Consider the following 22,739-nt stretch of genomic DNA (forward strand, 5'->3'; position numbering starts at 1 on the left):
CCGCTGTAATCCCAGTGAAATGTTCATTCTCAAACAGACAATGAGTTCATTCCTTGTTTACACTACTAGTGAAGCGATGCAGCAATATATCAGTGAGATGTGAAAGAGACGAGACGGTAAATTTTCATATTGCAATGTCAAAACGTTTATTTATCATAGTATACGGTTATTAAATTTATAGAGTAAAGTATAAGTGTGAAACAGGGACAACAGTCGAATAAAGCCGGGTCGTGCATATTGGTCTGGTTACGAGTAGGAAGAGATTCGGTGAGAATTGTTCAACTAATTGCAACTTCCGCAGCAGCTGGTTCCTTCCCAGAAGACCTTGACGTCGACCATCTTAACGTTAGGAACATTAAGACATTCCATGTCTAGCCTTCTGTCGAGAGGGTAGCCGAGTGGTCTACCGTCCAAGGATACAGCACCACCAATGACCTCCGTTATGTCCTTCTTTTGGTAGTACTCGGTCAGGTACGCAGACTTAACATCGGCAGTTCGATCCATTCGGCGTTCATAGTAGTTCTGGGCAGCTTGTCGGTCAGTATCGACGTTCGATGAGTCTGTTCTTCGATGTACGGTATCCGTGTCAATGTCACGGTCTGTAAAAAAGACATTGTTTAGCACTCTAGTTAAGAAGTTTGTATGACACTCTATCCTATATTCTATGAATCTATGTTAACGGCGCCGATGAAAAAGTCTCATTCGTATTCGAGAGTGTTTAGACATGTTAAATTGCTCACATGTCGTGTAAGAACACCGTAACAATAGAGAAAAAAAGTGAAGACGGAATAACCTAACGATACTCGTCTTATTTTTTTTAGTCATATTAACCGTACGAGAAGATACGGAAACCGGGACAACTTACTGTAAAAGACGCCTTCTTCTTTGAGCATCATGCTACGGTAATCATGCGTCCATCCTTCATTGCGAATTTCTGTCGTGATATCGATGTCGGGATACTCTACGTTCTGATAAGTTTGGAATTTCGGAGGGACAACCGCTTTGTAAGATAGGGTAGGCTGTTTGGGCGAAGAGACGATCACCATAACCTGAAGTGGCATACCGTTGCGTTTACCTTTAGGAAGAGCTAGCCTCTCGGGGAAACCGAAAGCTTCCGCGATCTGGAAAAAAATTAATGATTATTTCTCTTCATGAAATTACCGTGTAACGGTAATACTTGCGAACCGTACCATGTCAGGGTAGAAAAGCTGATTAGAGGTGAGGCCTTCCTGGACCTTACGGAATAGGTCTTTCTTGGTCGTGGCATCAATGCTACGCATTGGAGCATCAATGGAGTGCCTAGTGATGACATTTTGTCCTTCCTTGACTGCAAGGCAGAATTGAGGCATTAAATGTTTGAACCTCAGGGCACGGCTACTGGCTGCGAAGCAATCGATTAGGATTCGCAAATTTAATTCTTCTATACTTACTGTCCCAAGCGAATTGATCGATTTCAACGAATTGATCTCTGTTGTGAAGGATGTTTACATAGCTGCCATCGTAGTTGTATTTGGGGCCGACGTAAACTCTCGCAATGGCGTCCTTGATGGTCTTGTCGCTGTTAATGATTATTTTGAACGTGTACGGTTTGTGATTAATTCTGTCGATCGCTGTCATGATCTTGACATGTTGGTTTTCTTTGCCATGCGGAACAGTTGTAGCCGAGTCAATGTCGACCACGAATTTGTCGCAGTAAGTCGTCAGCTTGTCGAACTTGACACTTTCGATGGTAACACCGGGCAAGATGATATCTTCTTTCGTGTAGCTCGGTAAAGCGTCTTGCCATCTCTTGAACAGACGGATTATGCGCTCCCACATCTCGTAGAACACTGGATCGCGGGTAGTGGTGTGATAGATCTCTAGGTTGCTAGGGAGTGGCTCCCAGAAGTGTTTCGTGTAAGGCGCACCACCGAGAAGTTCGCGTGCAGCGGCTTGAAGACTTCCGTAATATCTTTGGGGCAGAGTTTAATGTCAGAAAAAAAGCATCCATTTACAGTAGCAATTCGCTTACCTGGGATTAATGCTTTTTCCGGTGCCTTCAATCATGTCACCAAGTATGTTCAGCCCCTTACGCTCGTACAGAGCCAAAAGGCTTCCTTGGGTCGAAATGGCAAATCCACTGTCAATTGCGTCCTGCAGCCTTCTCTCGATTGTCAAAACGGTTTTGAAAAGATCTTCCTTTTCGCGTGTCAAATCATAATTGAAACTACGTCCTGTGATCTCGAGGCCATTCGGATAAGAAAGATGAGATTTGAAAGGCACGTGTACGCGGGTGAATTCGATTTCCTTCACAGTCGGTATGTCGTTGCTCAGGCGTTCAAGATTGTAGCGAGCCAGAAGTTGCTGGTGTATGTAGTAGAACATGGATCCGCGGGCGGTTTCACAATGTTCGCATTCGTAATTCTGGGTGAAGTCCAGATTTGTTGCTTGACTCTGTCAGAGGACAAGGAACCTTTCATCAAACCATCCTCCCAGCAAAAAATTCAGCATAGTATTTTAAGGGAGGAATAACATCCCATCTGGACTGCTTGGAATTACAATTGACTCACCATTGCTTTCATCCATCCGCTAATGCCGAAGAAAGCGTACCATGAGGCGAGTCCAACATCTTGAGTGAAATAGGCAAGTTTCTTGTCGTACTCGGTCATGTAGGGAGTGTAGTTAGATGCAATTACGTAAGTGGCGGTCTGGCCCTTTTCGAGGGTTCGAACGCGAAGGTCCTGAGCCTCTTTCAACACCCTCTTGTCGATGTAGTAGTATGGAAAGACTTCGTATGGTGCCGGAAGGACGAGGCCTCTGCAGTCGGTGCGTTGCAATACTGCCACACTGAAAGCCTACGGGGAGTAAATATGGTGTCGGTAAGTTGTTACTTCAGAGTGCAGTGGTCGGTTTCTCCGCGTCAAACTTACCTTGTAGAATTGTGCTTCGTTGAATATGCAACGAGCCCAGGCGGCGGTTTTCAGGAACGTATCGTAGGTTTTCGCAGTCACGAGGGTCCTGGTAAGAAGAGAAATTTCTTTGCGCAACTCGGTGGACGAAATTGTGAACGGGACGCGCTTCCGCTGGATGCGACCCATCTCAACAAAACGGATGAGATATTTGACGGCATTTTGATCATCGTACAGTTGAATGTTTTCTTTAATGTTGTAGTCACGGCCGATTTTGCGCAGCTCCTCGTTAGGGATCTCATGGAATAGGTTCTCCAAAAGCCAGAGAACATCTTGCTGCTTCTTCAGTACGTCGACATTGCCTGAATAATGTAATGCCATAGACTGTTATAGACCATGAGGGTACGGAAGACAAGTTTACACGTTGTTGGAAGGTGCTGGAGAAACTTTTCGACGTGCATATTTAATCTGGTTGACAGCTTAAGTTCGGGTTGGTAAAGTTTTCAGGACATATAATTATTTCAACGACTCTGTGTCAGCTTTTACAACACCGTGTGAAATTTCGTTGACAAACACGTGATCACAGTTTGGTTAAAACAAGGTGAGAGAGCATTCGCTCTACACGGAAAAATACTATTATAAATGTGGGATCAATTTTGTTCCGGCAAAGCGGATCGAAGACGGTGCTATTTTTTAAGTAATGTAAAATTAAACTTACCAGCTTTATTTGCCAGCTGAGGAATTGCGGTGGCGGCTGCCACGAGGGCCAACAAACAGAAGCTGAGACGCATCTTGATACAGTGGTTTGTATGCCTTTCATCGGGGGCTGCTCACCTTATATACTAGCCAGCTGCCTTGGCTGCATCCCTATCGCACTTTGAACTTTTGACGACCCTTGGTGATATTCACTGCCTTCTGTGCTGGAGATATTCTCGTTATTTTTGAGATAGTTCCCTCTCAACACCAATGCACCTTCCGTCGCTAATATGTCTGATAGCTGCGTAAGAGAAGGAGATTATACGTACCCTTTCCCCTCTAGCCTCTTGTTTGTTCAAAGCATACTATTATGTAGAAATATATCTAGTAGACAGAACGGGTAAGCCATTCCTTACAGGGCAATTACTACATGCACTCCGAAAAATTTCATTTTCCGTATAAGTTATTAAAAAATTCTAGTAAAATGGGTATCCGCACAATACCGGTTTAGGTAACGTTGGAATTACAAGAAAATATGGTAAAAGTAGCTACTTAGTGAGACTATAGTTTTAAATGCTATGTTTTCGGGTTATTGCGAAATTAAATTTGCTCACTTAGTTTAATGAATTTTCATCAGTTGAATGAAGCCCAAATTGTCGCGATAGTGAAAAGAAATGTAATGCATGTAGCAAGGATAAAAATAAATCGTAAAACATACTAGATTCTGTGAATACAGCTACAAAACTTATTTCCGTTTTGTACCCAGAACTATTATTTAGAAATAAAAATAGTTAAGGACTGTGTAGTAACAATAACTATAAGTCCCAACGGTGTATCTTTGCCAATAATCAGGTTGATGTATTTTATTTTTTACATTATATTAATAATCTATCACTAAGCTTTGGCGGGTCCAGATAAAAATTCTGCAACCTCATTTATCGCAATTCAGCAGATTTGGTTCACAATCAGCTTGCTTCAATCTTGCAACTGTTGCAGTTTACTAATTTGCATTTACGATTAGATATCGAGTTCACCGCATGTCATGGATTTCGAAACAGCATGCACAAGAGTTTTTAATACGACTGCAAGCGATAATTGTGGCAGTTCGTAATCTAAATATAAAAAATTCAATACTTTTCGTATTAATACATTGTTGCTTGAAGGCACAACTAAGGGACAAATAAAAATGTTTTTAAAGTTTCAATTCCATACTGTTATTTCGGAAACGCATCAATAAACACATCTTGTTTTTTCTTTATCTATATTATGTTGGTGTTCGTAGGCACATCCAGCAGTCGATGGCATTTCTCTTGTATATTGCCACGAAGCCTGATGAAATAATTTCACGTACAGAAAAAATATTAACCGTCTCCAATTTTGACCCCATTCTATTCGTACCTATTCAATTCCTGAGATGGAATATAACTTTGCGAAACCTTTTATGAGTATCGGTTACCCCTGGTGCAAAACTTGTGATAAACTTGAGACGAGGGAATATGGCTTCTCTCGGCGATCGCAGTTCTTTTATTCGTTGTGGATACCGTTATAGCTTTATTGCAATTACATTCAGTACACAGGTGATTGCCGGTCGGTGCCGCTGAGCTATTATTGTTGAGTTAATACAATATAATTTATTATGTATTCGTGTTTTTGCAAACAGAGGAGATTTTCTTATCCAATACACTGGTACATTTCTTTTTGCATTGGCATTAAGTCGTTAGCTTTGAATACACGGCGTATACATGATTTTCTACTAGGTTCGGGCGTGTTTTTGCCCGTTTAACTGTTCAGAGATACACTCTCAGGTGCTGAGGGATTACTGAAAATTTCGTAAGTCACGTGTAAGGGTCGCATAAATTCTCGTATAAATTGCGAACTCGGCGCGTATCTACTTTCCATGAAGAGAAGTCCATTAACTTTCTCAAAGTTTGCAAGTAATACTTGCTTGTTTGATGCCGAATTTTGAAATGTACATAATATAACGTCACGTTCAACGACGATTATGCAATAATGTGGCTGGAACCTTAAAAATACATTATCTAAGAACGATGATGTAACGAGGTAGAAATTGTCGATGGAAAATTTTGCGTATAAGCAAAATAATCAGATTTCATCGTTACTTTAAACGCGTTTGAAGAAGTACGTCGACGTAGATACGTAGAATGATTATAATACATGAATAAAACTTCACTATGAAGCGTTCTAAATTTTCCATGAAAAACACTTTTAAATCTCGAGACCAAAAATAACATTGCCAGATACTCTTTTAATTGAACACAACTTACGGAGATATTTCTGGTAATAAACATGATATAATGTTAGGTGATTCACGTTCACTTACGTGCATATGGCAGTAGATACTTTCAATGGATGCTAGGGATAAATCTTATGGTGTTGTGGACTGATAGTTTGGTCTAATTGACGAAGGAAATTTCAACTTCGACCGAACTATTGTGCCATGAAAATACAACCCGTACTTGATAATGGTGCCCAGTGGCTTTGCACAGTGAAGGCTTTATGTTTTATTGTCTCGTTCAGCGTATTGTACAATCATTGTTTCATAAAAAAAAAATGCGTAAATGTGTACGCTTCTTGAGTCATGAATTATAGTGAAATACCTGTTAATTCTGAGACTCTATCTTCTACTAGGCGTAAGAAACGATATTTTGATGCATGTATCCCGGTTCGTAATTTTCTTTCTTTGTGTCATACTTCATAGAATTGTCTTGCAATTACCTCCATTCGTATTAAAAATGATGATTCATTTTTTTGCTACTAAGGTATTGGCTTGAAAGGCTTGTCTTAGCTTCTAACAATAATCAATGAAATGTAGTATTTTGTACCCTGTGACGGGATATTTTCATGTAATTTATACCGTCGCCGACTAGAACCCCAAATACGATGAATAAAAGAGAAAGGAGTTGAATGCGACGATAAAGCAGATTATTAAATTTGAATTATTCGTGAGACATCTTCAGTAAGTAAATTTCCATTCTATCTATGTAACTTGCGATAGGATGAGGCGGTGTTCACAGCTGATTCAACCGAACGGCTTGTACTTTCGTGCATATGCACCTAGGTGCGATATGAGAATAAATTGAAGAAGGATTTAGTAGATACGATGAAATTTATTCAAGTTATACACGTATAATCTGAGATTTGAGAGCTACATAAAATACGAATATAGTAGTTAATTAAACTCATCTGTTGCGGTATGATAAAAATTGATAATTAAATGTACATATTGTATCATTAAATTTCATGTAATAAAAAGAGTATCTTTAAATCAGTCTCAAAAAAGAATAATCCTTGTTACAGATTCTTTGGGGTGCCTTCAACCTTTGAAAGTGATGGTAACATCGCGACTGAACATGTTGGGCGTGAAGAAAACGTCTGGGCTTTCAATTTTACGATCGAAGGGGAATCCCATGGGACGATTGTCCGGATACTTGTGACCGTGCGTTGCACCGCAGTAGCTGATACTACCGCCGTAAGAGTAGTCTGCGGCAACGTCGTTTACTTTCTCTTGATCAAAGTCGGTCAAGATTACGTAGAGAGTGAAGGGCATGCCTTCCGGTTTTCCTTTGGGGAGGAGTAGACGGTCCGGATATCCGCAGTGACGATGATCCTTGTCCACTTCGACGGTCACCGCACCCTGAATGCCAGCCTCGACACGATCCCAGAGTTTCTTGGTGGATATCTGGTCGGGAATGGTCACACTCGACTCGGAGGATTTACGTAGAATGGTGTTCTCGCCGCTTTCCACTGTGGAGGATCGAACCTTAATTTCAAAAGAATTTCACCGCCGTAGGCTTCGCAGTGAAATAACTGCTGGGCCACATTGACGAGGGTAAAAATGGTTACATTGTACGATTCCAACTTACGTTTGGCGGTGAATTTGTCCAGCTCGATCATGTACATCCGCTTCTGTTCGATGTCGATTTCTTGGCCGAACCAATCGTACTTCGGTCCCAGGAAGATGCGAACAGCGGCAGTGTGGGACTTGTCTGACTTGACTTTGATGTCGTAGGTGAAGGGAGCGTGGTTCATTCTAGTGACGCGAGCCTTGATGGAGACGTCGTCGAGTTCCACGGTGTCGTCCAAGGCGTTCAAGAGATCGACGTCAAAATTCTCGAAGTATGTTTCCAAATTGTCAATGTCAACTTTGGTAATTTGAACATTGGGGAAGTCGAGCTCTTTTTTGGTGTACATTGGCAGAGAATCCTTGTGCTCCTTGAAGATGTTGTCGATGTACTTGTGGAGGCGGAAGAATGCTGGGTCACGAGTAGCAGTTTCGAAGTGTTCCATCACGCCGGGAGGAAGCTGAATTTGGAGAAACATGGACCGTTAACCGTGGTGGCAGAGAGATATTTTTGTCTCGCGAAAAGCAATACTCACGTTGAATTTACCCTTGGGATCGGTGATCTGTCCGAGCATGATGTGTCCGTAATTGTGAAGATAGCCGTAGTACTCGACGTGGGGTGAATCCATCGAGGGTTCCATCATGGAACCGAGTATGTCGATTCCCTCGGTATCGTTGAGAGCTATAATTATGCCATTTTTGCTGAAAACGAAGCCATGAGCGATGGCCTGCTGGATGCGCCTGACGTAGTCCTTCATCTGGCGAACTTTGATATGCTCCACGTCCTGGAAAGCAAACTTGTCCGGTCTCGAGGGGAACTCTCCACCCACTCGATAGGTGGTCTGGGGGTGGAATCCGTCGACGATTACGTCGTCAAAGGACAGAGGCTCGACGAACGGTAGCTCGTTGGAAAGACGCTCGAGGTCGAAGCGGGCGATTAGTTGGTGGTGCATGTAGTAGAAGAGTTCGCCCTTGCGGTCCTTTTGCACTCCGTAATCAGCGCTGCGCCACCAGAACGGGAAATCCATGTGCCAGTGAGCGTGGTGGGAGTTCATGCCAACGTCTTCGCCGAGGTAGGCGACCCTCTGTTCCGGATTTTTGACCGTTCCGGTGAAATTCATGCGGATTACCGCGTCCTGTTGACGCATCTTTGCGCGGTAGGCTTCGTGGATTACCTGGAACAAAAGGGGGGTGGTGAGTCCACGCGACCGTACCTTCGGGATTTCATTCCTCGTGTCTTCTCTTCAAGCTTACTCGAGAGTTGACGAAGAGATGAGGGTACGTCTCGTAGGCCGGAGGGAGGACGATTCCCCTACAGTCGTGACGATGAAGGACCGCCACGCTCAGGGCGTAGACGAAGATACCTTCGTTGACGCGATCTCGAGCCCAGCACGCCGTCGCCAGGAAGGATTCCCAGTTTTTGGCGAAGTAAAGAGCCTCGAATAGGACTATCATTTCGGCACGATGAGCGTCGTTGAACAGCGTGAAAATTTCACCGCGAGGTAGAAACTTCTTTGTCTTGAAGATCTTCATTAAAGAGCGAACAGGGGACGCATCCTTGAAGGAGAGTTCCTCGAGTCCTGCCACGAACTTATCGCCGAGTTCTATTTGATGCTTGAATCTGTTTGGCTCGTGAACTTTGCTCAGGAGACGGAGAATCTCCTTCTGTTTCAACAGAAACTCTCTTTCCGCTATTGAAAATCAAGACAGCCCGTCAGTTTTATGCAGGATTAGCCACACTGATCAGCATTTCTTACCAATAATAATCAATAACCGTTAACGAATGGCCGGAATTTGTTAAAATCAGAGCGAAAATATCCGTGACCACGAGAAATTCAAAGTTGACATCATCGATCGATAGCAGAAAAAAATTACCTTTCATTTATTGTTTCGATATAACGTGCTCAAGTTGTACTCAAACAATGTGAAACAAGATTGAATCGAATGAATTGAGGATGCTGGAAGAAAATTTTTATCGAACACTCTTTGGGCATTGAAGAACCAACAACTGACTGTGTAAACGTTCTTATGTTTACCCTCTTTATTTACGATGGCCACTGCACAACGAGGGAGCAATACAGTAAAGTTCGATTCACAAGCACAGATGTATTAGCACGTGGGCTGTACAGTCAAGTTGCCACGGGACAATGGAAATTGTAGTAAATGAAGGTAGGTATGTTCCGCGAATACCGCTAATACATTTGGGGATTGTTACATCCGCAAGAACTGCTGCACCCCCAACGAGTCTGTTTGAAATTAAATCCGTTATAAAACAACCTCTTCCCACGTACAGTTAAAGTTTCGTCAATAATTTCGTACCGGCGAACAGTTAGTCGATTCCGATTTCATGGAAAGCAAAAGTGTTCTCGACAATTGCTATCTACCAAATTTACGACTCCACAAGTTCTTCCCGAGATCAAACAAATTTACCATCTTACCACGTGAAGAGAAATTGAGAAATTTCGTCGATTCGAAAAACTTACTTGGAACGGCGATGACAGCAGCAAGCGCAGCCCCCAGAAGGGCAACCACGACGAATGCTCTCATTGCTGAGTTAAGAAACTATCACACGTAGGGTGACCCGTACATCGACGAGTTTGGCTCATCCTCGAAAGCCCTCGACTTATATAGCTAGAAACGTGAGGCAGAGGTCGGACCTAGTAGCGTAAAACACGGGCCACGTCGTGTGAATCGTGTTTCCTAGGGCCGTGCGCATCGTCGCTAAAGCGATATTGTGATGCAGTATCGGAGTTTACGTATATCGAGTACGGTCAGATAAATTCTGGATCAAGAATAGACGTGGAAAGTTTCGGATGCCTATGAAAACACCCGATAAGAGAAAGGTCAATGATGCTCCGACGTCCATGTAGGTACTTTTTAGTCAAGTTTATTTAACTTTCCGTTTCTCTGTTTTCAGAGAAGAAAGGAAGTTATTGTATAATTACCACGAAAATTAAAAGTCAAGTTCTCACCAGATCTCTATGGTTCAAGTTCTAGAGAATCACCTCGAAACTTTTTCGGATGGACGTCTGTGTGCGTGTGTTGTCAATTTTTTTGTCCCATATTATCTTGAGAACGAGTTACCAGATTTCAACTATTTTGGTCTCAATCGACGCGGCTTTTCCAAACTTAGAACTAATTGGATTCTGGCTTTGGTTGGTTCAGTATTTCTTGAGTTACGTCGATGATAAACTTGAAAAAAATAAAATAAAATAAAAATGATAATATCTTGAGAATGGAAGAATGGATGCGAATGAAAATTGGTACTATCAGATTTTTTGCATGGCTTTTCACGAATCTGAGGTTAGATTTGTAAAATCCAAAATGGTCAATCCATTATAGTGAAAAAAAAACTTAAAAACATTACGATGTGGTAGAAATTGTTAGGCGGAGGTTTTTGGAGTCACCGATAACGAATATCCAAGATCAGACTTCCAAAATTGTAACGGTGGATACATGATGTAATATGATACCTGAAGGCCTTCAAATCGTGACTCACGAATCTGAATTTGTAGTTTGAAATTCGAATTGTCGTATATTAATATTTTTTTTCTGTAAACCTAGAATCTGCAGTGTGACAACGGGAAGTTCGAGTGCTGGCTCACGGTCAGTCTAAAGCCACATGTTGTTTTTTTTTTTTTGGTAATTGTCATTAAAGTTATGGTAAAATGAAACGGCACTGAGGAATGGAATTGTTATTTTGATGAAAATTTACGGAATCTATAATTTGTTGTCGTTACATGAAAAAGATCTTTGAGAAGAAAGACAGAGACGTTTTGATGTAGCAAATTGTGTAGGTTTAGAAACGAGATTACACCGCTGCTGTAGTATGAAAAACTTACAGAGGTAGATCCATCGACAAATGTTTTATCTTCTCACATTTCAAATTCTACACTCGGTCTCTCGCGACAAAGTTAGTCAGGCGTGAAGCCCGAAGATGTAGCCAATGCGTAATGTTTGTTTATTCTTCACCTTGATGGAAATGTAAGCTTCAACTCCATACGCCCTTCAGGTTGCTTCGGGAAAAAAGAGAAAATCAACAAATAGGAGAGACAGAGAAAAACTGCGCGTTCAATTTCCGCTTGAAATACTTAACTCGCCGGAGCGGCATTCCGGACGAAATACCTTATTTTCATTGCATAAGTTCGCTGGATTTTCACCTCACGTTTGCGAACGCGTGGAAACACGCATTTTCACGAGCATTAGAACGTGAATTGTTTCCAATTCAATGTCATTCGCAAATGGAGCGTGAATTTAGCTATAGATAAACCATCGGTTCACCTTTAAACCTCGAGCGAGTTCGTCGAAGACATCGAATGAATTTTCTTCCTTTTCGTTTACGAATTACAATCCTTATCATAATATCGAATATTGGCAGGAATTCGTTATAAAAATTTTACCAAGCTAACACTGGGACTCCTGTATTTCAATTATTTCGTGCAAATCCAGAAACTGTTTGAATTTCAATCAGTTCAAAGCTGGATTTATTAGTAATAAATGAATGCTGATGATTGTTCAATAATACCTGTAGAATATTTGGTCCGTAAAGAAATAAAACTTTGTAAAAAATAATAAATGATAATAGAGGCATGTGCACTGGTCACAAATAAGCACAGACAATATTTGTTCTAGGATATCGATGTCCCGCTGCGTTGTTACCTATTTTCTAAGCGCACTCTGCTATCGGTCGACGCTCTTTGCGTGTCAATGCACCTCTCTTTTTTCCATACAGACTTTTGGACAGTACAAATTTATCTTCCTATTTTATCATTTTCTTCGTTGCATTAAATCCATTGATTTAATAGTTCAAGTAGTAACAACAAGTCTTTACATTTAACACCGGATTTCTGGAAAATTTGTAATGACATTTATCGAGCACAATCCACGTACAGCGTTAGTTTGCATTTAATAGATGTCCCGTATGATCGTTTTTAAATAAATTCGGCCCTCACACGGAGCAAAACAATTGAGAATCTACACTCATGTAAATCGTAATCAACATCAACAATAATTAGTCTGGTTTAAACCTGGTATAACTTTTAGTGGTTGATCGATGCATGGCAAAAAGTTGACTTTCATCGCCGAATTTCGGATCTGTCTAATTGACGCTCTTTGATGTAGATTTGCTTATTTCTCGCCTGACACGCTCTCATGACAGAAATCCAATTATCCGGTATATTTGCTTGCATTGAAGCGGGTATCGATTTCGTTGTTGAAAACTTGGAAATAAATATCGAGAGTAAATTGCAACCTAGCGAATAACTTGCCGAGTAGGTATCTCTCGCTGTTGGACGGTGAATTTTTCTGCATTCTAATGAAATGTTCGGCGCAGGCTTGATTCGTAATTAAATATACATACGTATCGTAGGAAGCCGTGAATTACCAAAGTATTGGCATTTATTGATCGTCGTCTTCAAATATACCCAACAATCTTTAATTGCGAGCTTTGTTTGGTTTGTTTCAAATGGTAAATATTACGGGGTAAATGTAGAAACGTCTGGCATATTGAATAACAAGCTTTCGCGACGCATTTATGTAACCATATAATTCAGCATATATCATTGATATTTTTGTGTTACATTACGCAACGAAGAGGTATGAAAATAATACGAAACACAGTTTCGGGAAAAATATTTATTGACGCTACATTAGTGCTACTATATGAGAATAAATTCACGTCATTACATCTGAACAAATTACACTTTCTCTAAATGGGAAATAGTCAAATTTCGAGGGTGTGCAATTCGTTAAGATTGCGTGATATGATTACGACTACAGATTTTTTTTCAACATTATTACTCTTACAATAAAATATATGCTGAGTATGTGTTCGAAACACGTGTATGTTAAATGGAGAAATCCACCCCATATTAATTAACCCCACCATATAGGCACGGGTTAGAGTTGATATAAAAATGTGAAAAAAATTGGAGAATTGTTTTTGAATTATTCAAAGTTGAAATGGGGGACGCGCCAGAAAAAAATCGTCAACACACTGAATAAGGACCACCCTATTATGCAATCGATAAATCTATTTTAAAAATTGTTACTGTTTGCCTTGTCGTCGGACGTTGAATATCAATGCAAATAAATATCATACGTGTCTAACGAATTCGGATGTCACGCGCAGGCACGAGGCACTGCTGCACACGGCTCGACGTTGCACGCGGCTTGAGTGATTGCGGTCTATGCGATGGGGCTAGACCTCAACTATTATATCATATAAATAGCGATGTCACTTTTGAAGAAGTCACACGGCTTCATCATGAAGCTCGCAATCGTCTTTCTAGCGATCTTCGCAGCCGGAGTATCAGCCTCCCTAAAAAAAGGTGAGTTTTTATTCTCCTCTTTTTCTCACGCGTACATACATTTTCTTTTATATCCTCCTTTATGACAGTATTTTATGAATATACGTTATGAGACACTTCAAGTTTTGCGTGAAAAGTAGAAAACAAAAAACATTTGACACTAGTAAATTTCTCACAAATGTAACATATGCTTCAGAACTCGAATTCACGTAAAATATTAGGGATGTTGCATAAAATCGTGTGGAATAGGTAATTTAATACGATCTGTGGGTAAACAACCTGTTCATTTTATTCGAGAATATATCGATTTAATGTAGAGACATTTCGTCGTTCGATATAGGCATGGCTTGCCTTCCCTACTCATACCCAAGTATTTTACCAAGTCGTTTCCACGTAACTTTGAAAGTATCGTCAAGGGCTTCGTGGAATTAACCGAAAACATTTTCGCTGACAGTTTGCGAAGTCTATTAAAGTCCTCAGCTATTCATATGCTTGTAATATCCTGAAAGAAAAGTTTGGGTACTCAAAATGGTCTTGAACAAGCAATCAAATTGTAACTTTTTGGAATTTGGACTACAGATAGCGCGTAAAATGTGAAACAATTTAATTAGTATCGTTGCATACCCATATACTTACGATACCCTACAATGTTTTCAATAATTAGAGCAACTTGCGTGTTTTGTAACTGCGATAATCTGCGTGCAAAAATAACGACAGAGATATCAATTTATCACTGCACATTCGATAGGCGTGATTTATGTATACTGCTATGTTGACCTCTAGACACTTTCGAGATTTGGTATGATGTAATAATTTACTTTGTGTATCATTGTGCTTTATTTTTAGTTGATTCGTTTTACCACTTATCGCATCTAATTAATTATCAGTAATCGTATAGGCTGCAATGTACCGCAATAGCTCAAAACTTCTTTCAAAATAGTTTCAGTCGTTAAAAGCCACAGATATACAGCATTAAATATCTGCCGATTGTCGCAACAATAATTTCCACAAGTTGAAACGGCACTGATTTCTCAGGGTTCGGGATATCGTATCAGATCTTTTCAAAAACCTTGCTTCAACCAACTTTTCTAGACGAAACTAATTATACATTTATGCGAGGATTATACAGCGTGAATAGAAAATTCATGAAATTATGAACGAATGATCTTGTGTTTATTTATTGTTAAAATCACCAGATACTGAACTAGATAGATAAAACTGAGTTTAACAAAGAGAATTTATGATACCCTGAAATAGCTGTTTAAATTCCTAGTATAGGTATAACGTTCTTTCATCCTTTAGCGGACACGACTTTTCTCGGACGGCAACTGCGGGTCCTCTACCTGCTGAAGAATCTCAGCGAACCTCTCCAAGATGAGGACCTTCTGGCTCTGCGCGCTAGCTTCAACCCGGAGACGTGCAAGGATTACTTCAATAATCCGGAAACCCTTGAATTGTTCATGCACGAAATGAAGAGAGGTAGTTTGCTTGGCCGAGAGGAGATATTTTCGCTTTTCGATGCCAAGCACCGTTACCAGGTGAAGCTGCTCTTCAACGCGCTGATGTCGGCTAAGGACTGGTCGCATTTCATGGGCCTGTCGACCTACATCCGTGACAAAATGAACCATCGTCAATTCCTGTACGCCTTCAGCACTGCTCTTCTACACCGCGAAGACTGCCGTGGAATAAAGTTACCACCGGCATACGAAATCATTCCACAAATGTTCCTGACCACTGACGTCGTCCGGCGTGCCTACCAGGCCCAGATGCAGGGCAAACCCACTCTCATCCCGATGAGCTTCACCGGCAGCGTTCTCAATCCTGAACAGCGAGTTGCCTACTTCGGAGAAGACGTCGGACTTAACGCCCACCACGCTCACTGGCACATGGATTTCCCCTTCTGGGCTGACGAGCGCAAGGACCGAGCGGGCGAACTCTTCTTCTACATGCACCACCAGCTCTTGGCACGTTTCGACGCTGAGCGTCTGAGCAATCATTTGCCACCGGTTGAGCCGTTGCAGTGGGAGAAACCGATCGTCGAAGGTTTCGCACCGGGCGCCGTGTATCCGGGTGGTCAGGAGTTTCCGGTCCGCCCAGATAACATGTTCTTCCAGAATTTGCCGGAACGAACTGTTGCCGATATGATCGAGTTCGAGAACCGGATCCGCGATGGCATCGACGCTGGAATGATTCGCGACAAAAACGGTAAGAATACGAAGCAATGTTTTTCCCTTTTCGAAGCTGAAAACGACCCCACGGTTCCATTTACTCGTCAACAGGTGTGGTCGTTTTCCTGAACAATACCGAGGGCATCGACGTTCTGGGGTCACTGATCGAGAGCTCGACCAGCAGCTTGGATCCTCGCTACTTCGGAAGTCTTCACACCGACGCTCACCTGCTACTTTCCAGAGTTACGGACCCCAAGGGGAAGTACGGAATGACCCCCGGGGTGATGGAACACTTCGAAACGGCAACTCGCGACCCGGCCTTCTTCCGCCTCCACAAGCACATCGACAATCTCTTCAAGGAGCACAAGGACAGACTGCCCCCGTACACGTACGATGACCTAGCCTTCCCCGGTGTCAGAATAACGGCTCTGAAGGTCGTCGGCGAGTCCAAGGCCTCCGATCCCAACGTCCTGGTGACGTACTTCGACGAGAGTTACATCGACCTGGGTAACGCCGTCCAAGGGAAGCCGGTCAGCATCCGCGCCGTTGTTTCTCGCCTTAACCACGAACCCTTCAAGCTGGTTGCCACCGTGTACAGCAACAAGAACACCTACGCCATCGCCAGGGTCTTCTTGGCCCCGTCAAAGAGCTGGTTCGACGAGGACATCCAATTGGACGAGGCCCGCTGGTCGATGATTGAGCTGGACCGATTCCCAGTCGAACGTAAGTAAACAGAGCGATTTTATCTCGGTTCGCGCCTTCCACCCTCTGTAATCATCATCGTCGTCATAGTCCGGGCTCGTTCGAGGTTTTAATGCGAGTTCTGTTTGCTCAGTGAGAATCGGCTCGAATCTCATCACTCGCCGGAGCATCGAGACTTCCGTTACGGCGTCTGAGCCACTCAGCTATCCCGAGCTAATGAAGAAGGCGAAATCAGCTTTCCAAGGCGAGAGCGTCTTCGAAGTGGACACTCTGCATAGACATTGTGGCTTCCCCCACCGCCTACTACTCCCTCAAGGCCGTCACCAGGGAATGGACTTCAAGTTATACGTCATCCTTACCGACCTAAAAACGGACCTCCATTCGACCTTTGAGCATCCCTACGTGATGAACGAAATTCCAGCCCTGAGTTATTGCGGCGTTCTCGACGGCGTCTTCCCTGACATTCGTCCCATGGGATTCCCCTTCGATCGGCGTATTATTCATTCAAACAACTTCCAACAGGCGAATACCAAGGTAATTGATGTTACCATCAAGAATGTCAAGTACCAATAACAATTTACTGTCCATGATCTTTATTACCGAAGACTGACTAGATTGTGATTATATTATTAGATATATATTCTTGTTCAACCTCTGATATGTGAATTTTGCACCGCATCTGCGAATGAAGAATAAATCCTTCGTGGAATGTGTCTACTATACATACTCTACTGAAACTGTGAAAAGTCCGCAACGATAGAGGGTAAAAACTGCTCTTGTAAATTATGAATCCATTTTGGTCAAAGAGTGAAACGGAAGAAGAGACACACGTGTCGGTTCACAGAGCAGAGCTGACGTTCCGAGATAATTGACTTGCGTGTAACTTAATGAGGGTCGCTCATTGTTACCTATACCTACCCACCGCCTCGTAGCGTTGAGTGCCTGCTAGGCGCGAACAAGTGAATTAGGTTCTCTTCCGTCTTCCGTCTTCCGCTTCCTGAGGCTGACGGCGTCAATTACTAGTCGTCAAAACGGGTTTAGTTAGCGACAGAATTTTCCCACCAAGGTCTCACCCTCGTTTACAACCTCCAATTAGCTGAAGTGCACCGCATGTATGGAACTAGGAAAGGTAAGCGGTACAGATGCCTGTGTGATTGGCGAAGTTATAGTTAAAGTGGAAGAGATATGACCTCCTTTATTTTATTTATCTCGCGAGTATCGTTGCGTCAATTCTGACAATACTCTATTCTTTGGAATAATTTCCCTGCCTCACGCTCTAAGACGAAATGCGAGCCGTTATAGCATCACCTCTTGGTACGGTGCAAGTGCAACGCATCTGCGACACGTCGATACTCGTATACATGTACAATCGAATAGTGTGCAGGAGAGGCGGTTACAAATTGGCGCCATGAAATGCGCATTTAGAGGCCATAAAACTCATGGCTGAACAATTTGTCGTACCTCCGGTGGAACGTTAACTGGGTGATTTGCGGACCGCGAACGTATCGAGACGGCATTCGATTGACGTCATTTTTGGAGTTGGGTGTTATCGAGGGGATCTGCGACGGCGCGTCGTGGGAACTCCTGGGCGATCCCTAGGGATGGACGAAAGGATCAGGGGAACAGATGAGCTGAAAACTGCGGGCGGATAAAATCAATCAGTTACACTTGTTTATGTTCGTGAAATATCGTCGCTGCAGACTCGGACATTCATTGCCGATTGCATTATTTTTCAATATCACGAGGCTGAAACATGTGACGAGAAATTGTTACCTATTATTCTATGCCTTTGTTTGTTGGAAAAATTTTCGTAGAAACAATTACCCTCGATACATGTCGAGCATGTAAATCTTAGCTACAACGGAAACTTGCATGTCGATCGTGAATTTTTGATCATTCATTGCGGGATTATCGACGCCATTTACACCCACATGCCGTCATCAATCTTGTCTCTGATTAATTAGGGTTTATTGGAAATCGACCAGTCTCGACAAATATTCTATTTAGCTTGACGACCGTGTTATGCGGTTATTGGCACAGATAACTTTTTATCTACGACCGAAAAATATTCGGCTCGTAAAATTGAAGGAACTTAACTTGACGGGATGGGATGGAGGACAGCGTTTTGACTGCAGGATGCACGGTTCTAAAACAGATTAGTATGCAGATGATAAGTAAATCGGCATCGCGTTTACTTTCTCTCGGTTGCACAAACGTTTTTTGCTCAATGATATTGGTACCCCTGCCCATTTCCGGCTACTTATTTTCGATGCGAGTTTCGATTCTATACGGATTACGTGAAAAAATAACAGTCGATGCAGCTCGTTCTTTCACCTCGGCTGCATCGACTGTGATGTCGCCGCGACTAATTTCAAGTGTTAATTATTTACGTGTATAATTAATTAAAGCTTCTTCAAAATCTGATTTTTCCAGTAACCGTAAATTCATCCGACGTACATTCATCACAGACACTAATAAAGTGCAAACGCAGGGTCGATTGCATATCAGATGAAAATGAGAAGCTTCCGCCAGTAGTTTCGAATGGCAAACGAGGCAAGTAGTTTCCAATTCCAGAACAGTAATGGAAAACAAATACAAAGAAGGTTAGAAAACAGCAAACTAACAATAAGTATGACAAGTAAAGCCTTATCATCGTTCAGAATTCGGCTTGTGTAAGAAGAGAGAAATGGATAGTCAAATGATACCGGGAACGTAATCCTACATCGGGAGTTATATCCCTTCCCAACGCCGTCGGTAATACGCTCGGTCGATAACACAGTTCTCTCCGCATATCAGCCGGCGGTTGTTTGCTTCTCGATCAGCTTCGGGTAACCGCGTAGCGTCTGCGCTATCCTCACAGAAACGGAACAGGATTTCTCAGTCAGTTGTTTGCCACGGGGCAGTGACGTCGGTTCTCAAACGCCGACGATGCTTCTTCGATCGTCGGCAGGGAGCGCAGGGGTAAAGAATCGCGGGTGAAGCGTGTGCCTTCTCCTCGGGTTCAAAGTTTGTAAACAAGAAGCGTCGCGCCTTATAAGCGAGAACATTTTGCCGAAACTTGCGACATTCCAGTGACCGAAGTTTTCCCCGTCGTCGGTGCCAACTCGATCCTTCCCCAGCTTTCAGAGGCATGCCAATAACGTGAGTATAAATGACCAATGTTATTGTTATGGCGCATAGAGACTCGGACAATAGAAGGAGCCGCTCTCAGGCAAGTGTAATGTTGTAGTAGCAAATTGAGTGCTCAACCTACAGTTTTAGAAACTGTTGATGTAACGGCGTGTACAGTGACAGTGACAATTACCGTACGTTGAGCATCGGAGCTTGTATTGCGCTAATATTCTTCGTTATTATATGGCGGAGATTCGAGTTTTTGAGGTAAGATATTCGATCCCAGTATCTAACGATAAACGATTTTTAAACGCCGATTTACAACACGCTATTTACAGTTTTTTTATTCTTCGTGTCACTTTTAGCATGCTGTATCAGACTCTAATGTGTTTGATCATATATCTGGATTCTGATTTCTCCTTCAAAAATTATTTTTCCAATACGCTTACCTCTAATTTCAATCGCAAAGAAACGTTATTTCATCCTGAAAACAACAGGGAAATGATTTGCGCTGTACTTCAGGTTTTTAATCGATGTGTTTCACTTTCTGCTATGGACTGCAGCTGCGAGGAAATATTCTCCAATATTACCGTTACCTGTACGTTGAATTTTGGGTAGGCGGAATTAATTAACGAAAGTCCAAAGTAATTCTGATATTCTGCTATTGTTGCAAAAAAAATTCCGGTCGAACCAAGTAAATCAGTGATTACGACCGGCGGAATGAGATTTTATACTGTAACCGAACGCAATCATAACTGTTTGGGTTAAATATTTGTTTGAGAAAGAAAAACGTTGAATTCTGTGAATTGATGATCGTTGCAGTGACTAGTGTAAAAAATTTTCTGCTAGAAATTAATCATTTATTCGATTGAAACGGATTTTTTCCGGGCGTACATCGATCTTTATAAAGTGACAATGAAACTGTTACACAAACATACGTGTAAATATAGGTATATACGTGCCCGAGAAAATTCCCCGGTCTCAAATGTTAGAAATGGTGATTAAATAAAATATCGATGCGTCAATATTAACGCGTTAGGTCCGTGACATTTGGCACTGTATAGGTATAATAATAAAGGTGCGGGCAGATGGGTATACATAGCGCGTGCTGGGCGCAAAAGTCCCATCAATTGATTTATTTTTCACGTAATTATGATTAATACAACCTCCGTATAAAATCCATTATTCGCCTTAGAACTCCGCGCAAATTGATTTCGCGCACGGAGTTGAATAATTAAGCCTTCTCGCGAATCTCACGTTATGATTAATGCTAGGCATGTAATTAAGGCGTGGGTGTTTAGCTGCCGAACCGAACCTGCACCTTTCCGCCTTGCGCGACTTGTCCAATAGTTTCCTACAACAGATATCTCTGAACGTTTTACGCGAACAGCCTGAGTCCGAAGAGAAAATAAAACACAATGAATCATCTCGAATTTCACGATCTTGAAAGCTTTCATTTTCATTCATAGCTTGTAGATCCGAGCTTTTATCTAGAATGCATCCTGCAGCTGATTACAGGAAGTTCCCACCCCAGAAAAATATTTTTATCCAAAATCTACGCGTGCTGTAATTAGTTGCGGACATTGTGTACGTCAATTCTTCACCCCATCCCTTTGCAAGTCGTCATAAGTTAGCGACTGTCACGCATAATTACTTACACTCATTCTCACTGATTGTGAATTGTAGAAAAAATTAATCTCGAAAGCGTTCAACGCGGTATAAAAGTAAATATTCGTTCTTAATCAGCATCCCCCTTAATTTGTGATTCTGTGATAGTTATAATATATAAAAATAATATTAATAATAATATTATAATAAATTTCTTTTACTAATCGCGGAACGGTCGGTCGTAATTTCGCCCATATAACTTCAGAGACGAGTCAAGTCTTGGCCGGCGTTAATTGTATGTGAACCGTGTAAAGAACAAGTTTTCAATTCAAATGTTCTATTTGCTTTTCCGGCCAATTGAAAAGTTTTGTCAGTTCATTGCGCTTGCGCCTGCGCTTCTAACTCGAACGTGTCAAATCGCTTGTTAGAAACACCCGATAGAATCCCATGTAAGTTTTACAAAAACGCGATTAAAATTACTTGCGGATTTCATAGGAAGAAAAAACAATCAGATTCAATACGCGATACCATCTGTAACCATGTTTGATCCGTGAATTGATCACCAACAGCGATCAATCCTTGGCAATTTGCTAAGCATACAGTTTGTAATTTTCCCCTCGTTGTTCGCGTCAAACTTGACAACGTCATAAGTTGACGAACTCGGGAAAGCTTCCCTTATTTCATGATGTTATAACTGTTGCAGGTCAAGCAACTGTGACTTCATACAGGACAACGAATCAGTTGCAAACACAGTTGCTTGACCTGCAACAGTTATAACATCATAAAATAATAATATATATATATATATATATGTATATATCGAATGAGGGAATTCTTTTTAGAGCTTGCATAAGGTTCGAAGCTTATATAAAAACTGCGGCGTTGCAGAGAAACAAATATGCAGTTACGAGTAGCGATACAATAATGCCACAAGAATATTACACGCGTATAATCTGCCCACATCTATCTAAGATATACGAAGCCATGTTCGATACATATACGTGCAGATATACATACAAAACCCATATGCACATATGTGTTTGTACATACGCAGGTGCGCGTAGTATACGAATGCGTGCACATACATACGTACAAACACACACGTCACACACACACACATACGCACACATGCGTAGCCGCATCCAGAGACGAACGACGACGAAGCGAGGGCAAGGCGCTGGCTGACTGGCCAGAGATTCTTCGCGGGGTGGCGTCGGTAGATGAAGGGGGCTTAAGGTGGCGGGGGTGAACGGGCTGGTTTAGCGCTGGAAAGGGGTCCCGCGGTGCAGGGGGTGGGGGACGGGGGTGAGTTGGAAATGAGTGGGTGAGGGGGCGGCGAGGGTAGGTCGGGGGGACGGTGGGACGCCGGGAGGGGTGGGCAAGCGCCGGCCGAGCC

The 22,739-nt window shown here is 42.2% G+C and overlaps 4 protein-coding genes across 6 annotated transcripts in view; 2 read left to right on the forward strand and 2 right to left on the reverse strand.

Moving 5' to 3' along the window:
* Positions 1-121: 121 nt before the first annotated feature.
* LOC124179614 (allergen Cr-PI-like) lies at positions 122-3,718 on the reverse strand. The gene is made up of 8 exons (XM_046564200.1): positions 3,607-3,718; positions 2,910-3,250; positions 2,550-2,834; positions 2,012-2,433; positions 1,431-1,951; positions 1,191-1,327; positions 866-1,121; positions 122-599 (listed from the first exon to the last, which is right to left on the reverse strand). Exons 1-8 carry the CDS (start codon positions 3,677-3,679, stop codon positions 283-285), a joined length of 2,352 nt encoding a protein of 783 aa, XP_046420156.1. The 5' UTR covers positions 3,680-3,718; the 3' UTR covers positions 122-282.
* Positions 3,719-6,907: 3,189 nt separating this feature from the next.
* LOC124187883 (hemocyanin A chain-like) lies at positions 6,908-9,993 on the reverse strand. Its single transcript, XM_046580069.1, has 5 exons — positions 9,930-9,993; positions 8,701-9,137; positions 7,983-8,621; positions 7,469-7,907; positions 6,908-7,349 (listed from the first exon to the last, which is right to left on the reverse strand). The coding sequence occupies exons 1-5, from the start codon at positions 9,991-9,993 to the stop codon at positions 6,919-6,921; spliced, it is 2,010 nt and encodes a 669-aa protein (XP_046436025.1). The 3' UTR covers positions 6,908-6,918.
* Positions 9,994-13,413: 3,420 nt separating this feature from the next.
* On the forward strand, positions 13,414-17,291 carry LOC124179622 (hemocyanin-like). The gene is made up of 4 exons (XM_046564213.1): positions 13,414-13,775; positions 15,057-15,959; positions 16,034-16,645; positions 16,758-17,291. Exons 1-4 carry the CDS (start codon positions 13,679-13,681, stop codon positions 17,195-17,197), a joined length of 2,052 nt encoding a protein of 683 aa, XP_046420169.1. The 5' UTR covers positions 13,414-13,678; the 3' UTR covers positions 17,198-17,291.
* Positions 17,292-19,536: 2,245 nt separating this feature from the next.
* LOC124179881 (protein jim lovell) overlaps positions 19,537-22,739 on the forward strand; it is a 121,624-nt gene continuing 118,421 nt past the window's right edge. For 2 of the 3 annotated variants that reach the window (XM_046564742.1, XM_046564768.1), the window contains exon 1: positions 19,537-19,765. The gene's annotated coding sequence lies outside the window, so the exon portion shown is untranslated. Of the gene's footprint in view, positions 19,766-19,816; positions 20,003-22,739 lie in introns of those variants that run through there. The other variant, XM_046564735.1, reaches the window with a different exon arrangement.

This window comes from Neodiprion fabricii, chromosome 1 (assembly GCF_021155785.1).
Source record: "Neodiprion fabricii isolate iyNeoFabr1 chromosome 1, iyNeoFabr1.1, whole genome shotgun sequence".
Taxonomy (NCBI): Eukaryota; Metazoa; Arthropoda; class Insecta; order Hymenoptera; family Diprionidae; genus Neodiprion; species Neodiprion fabricii.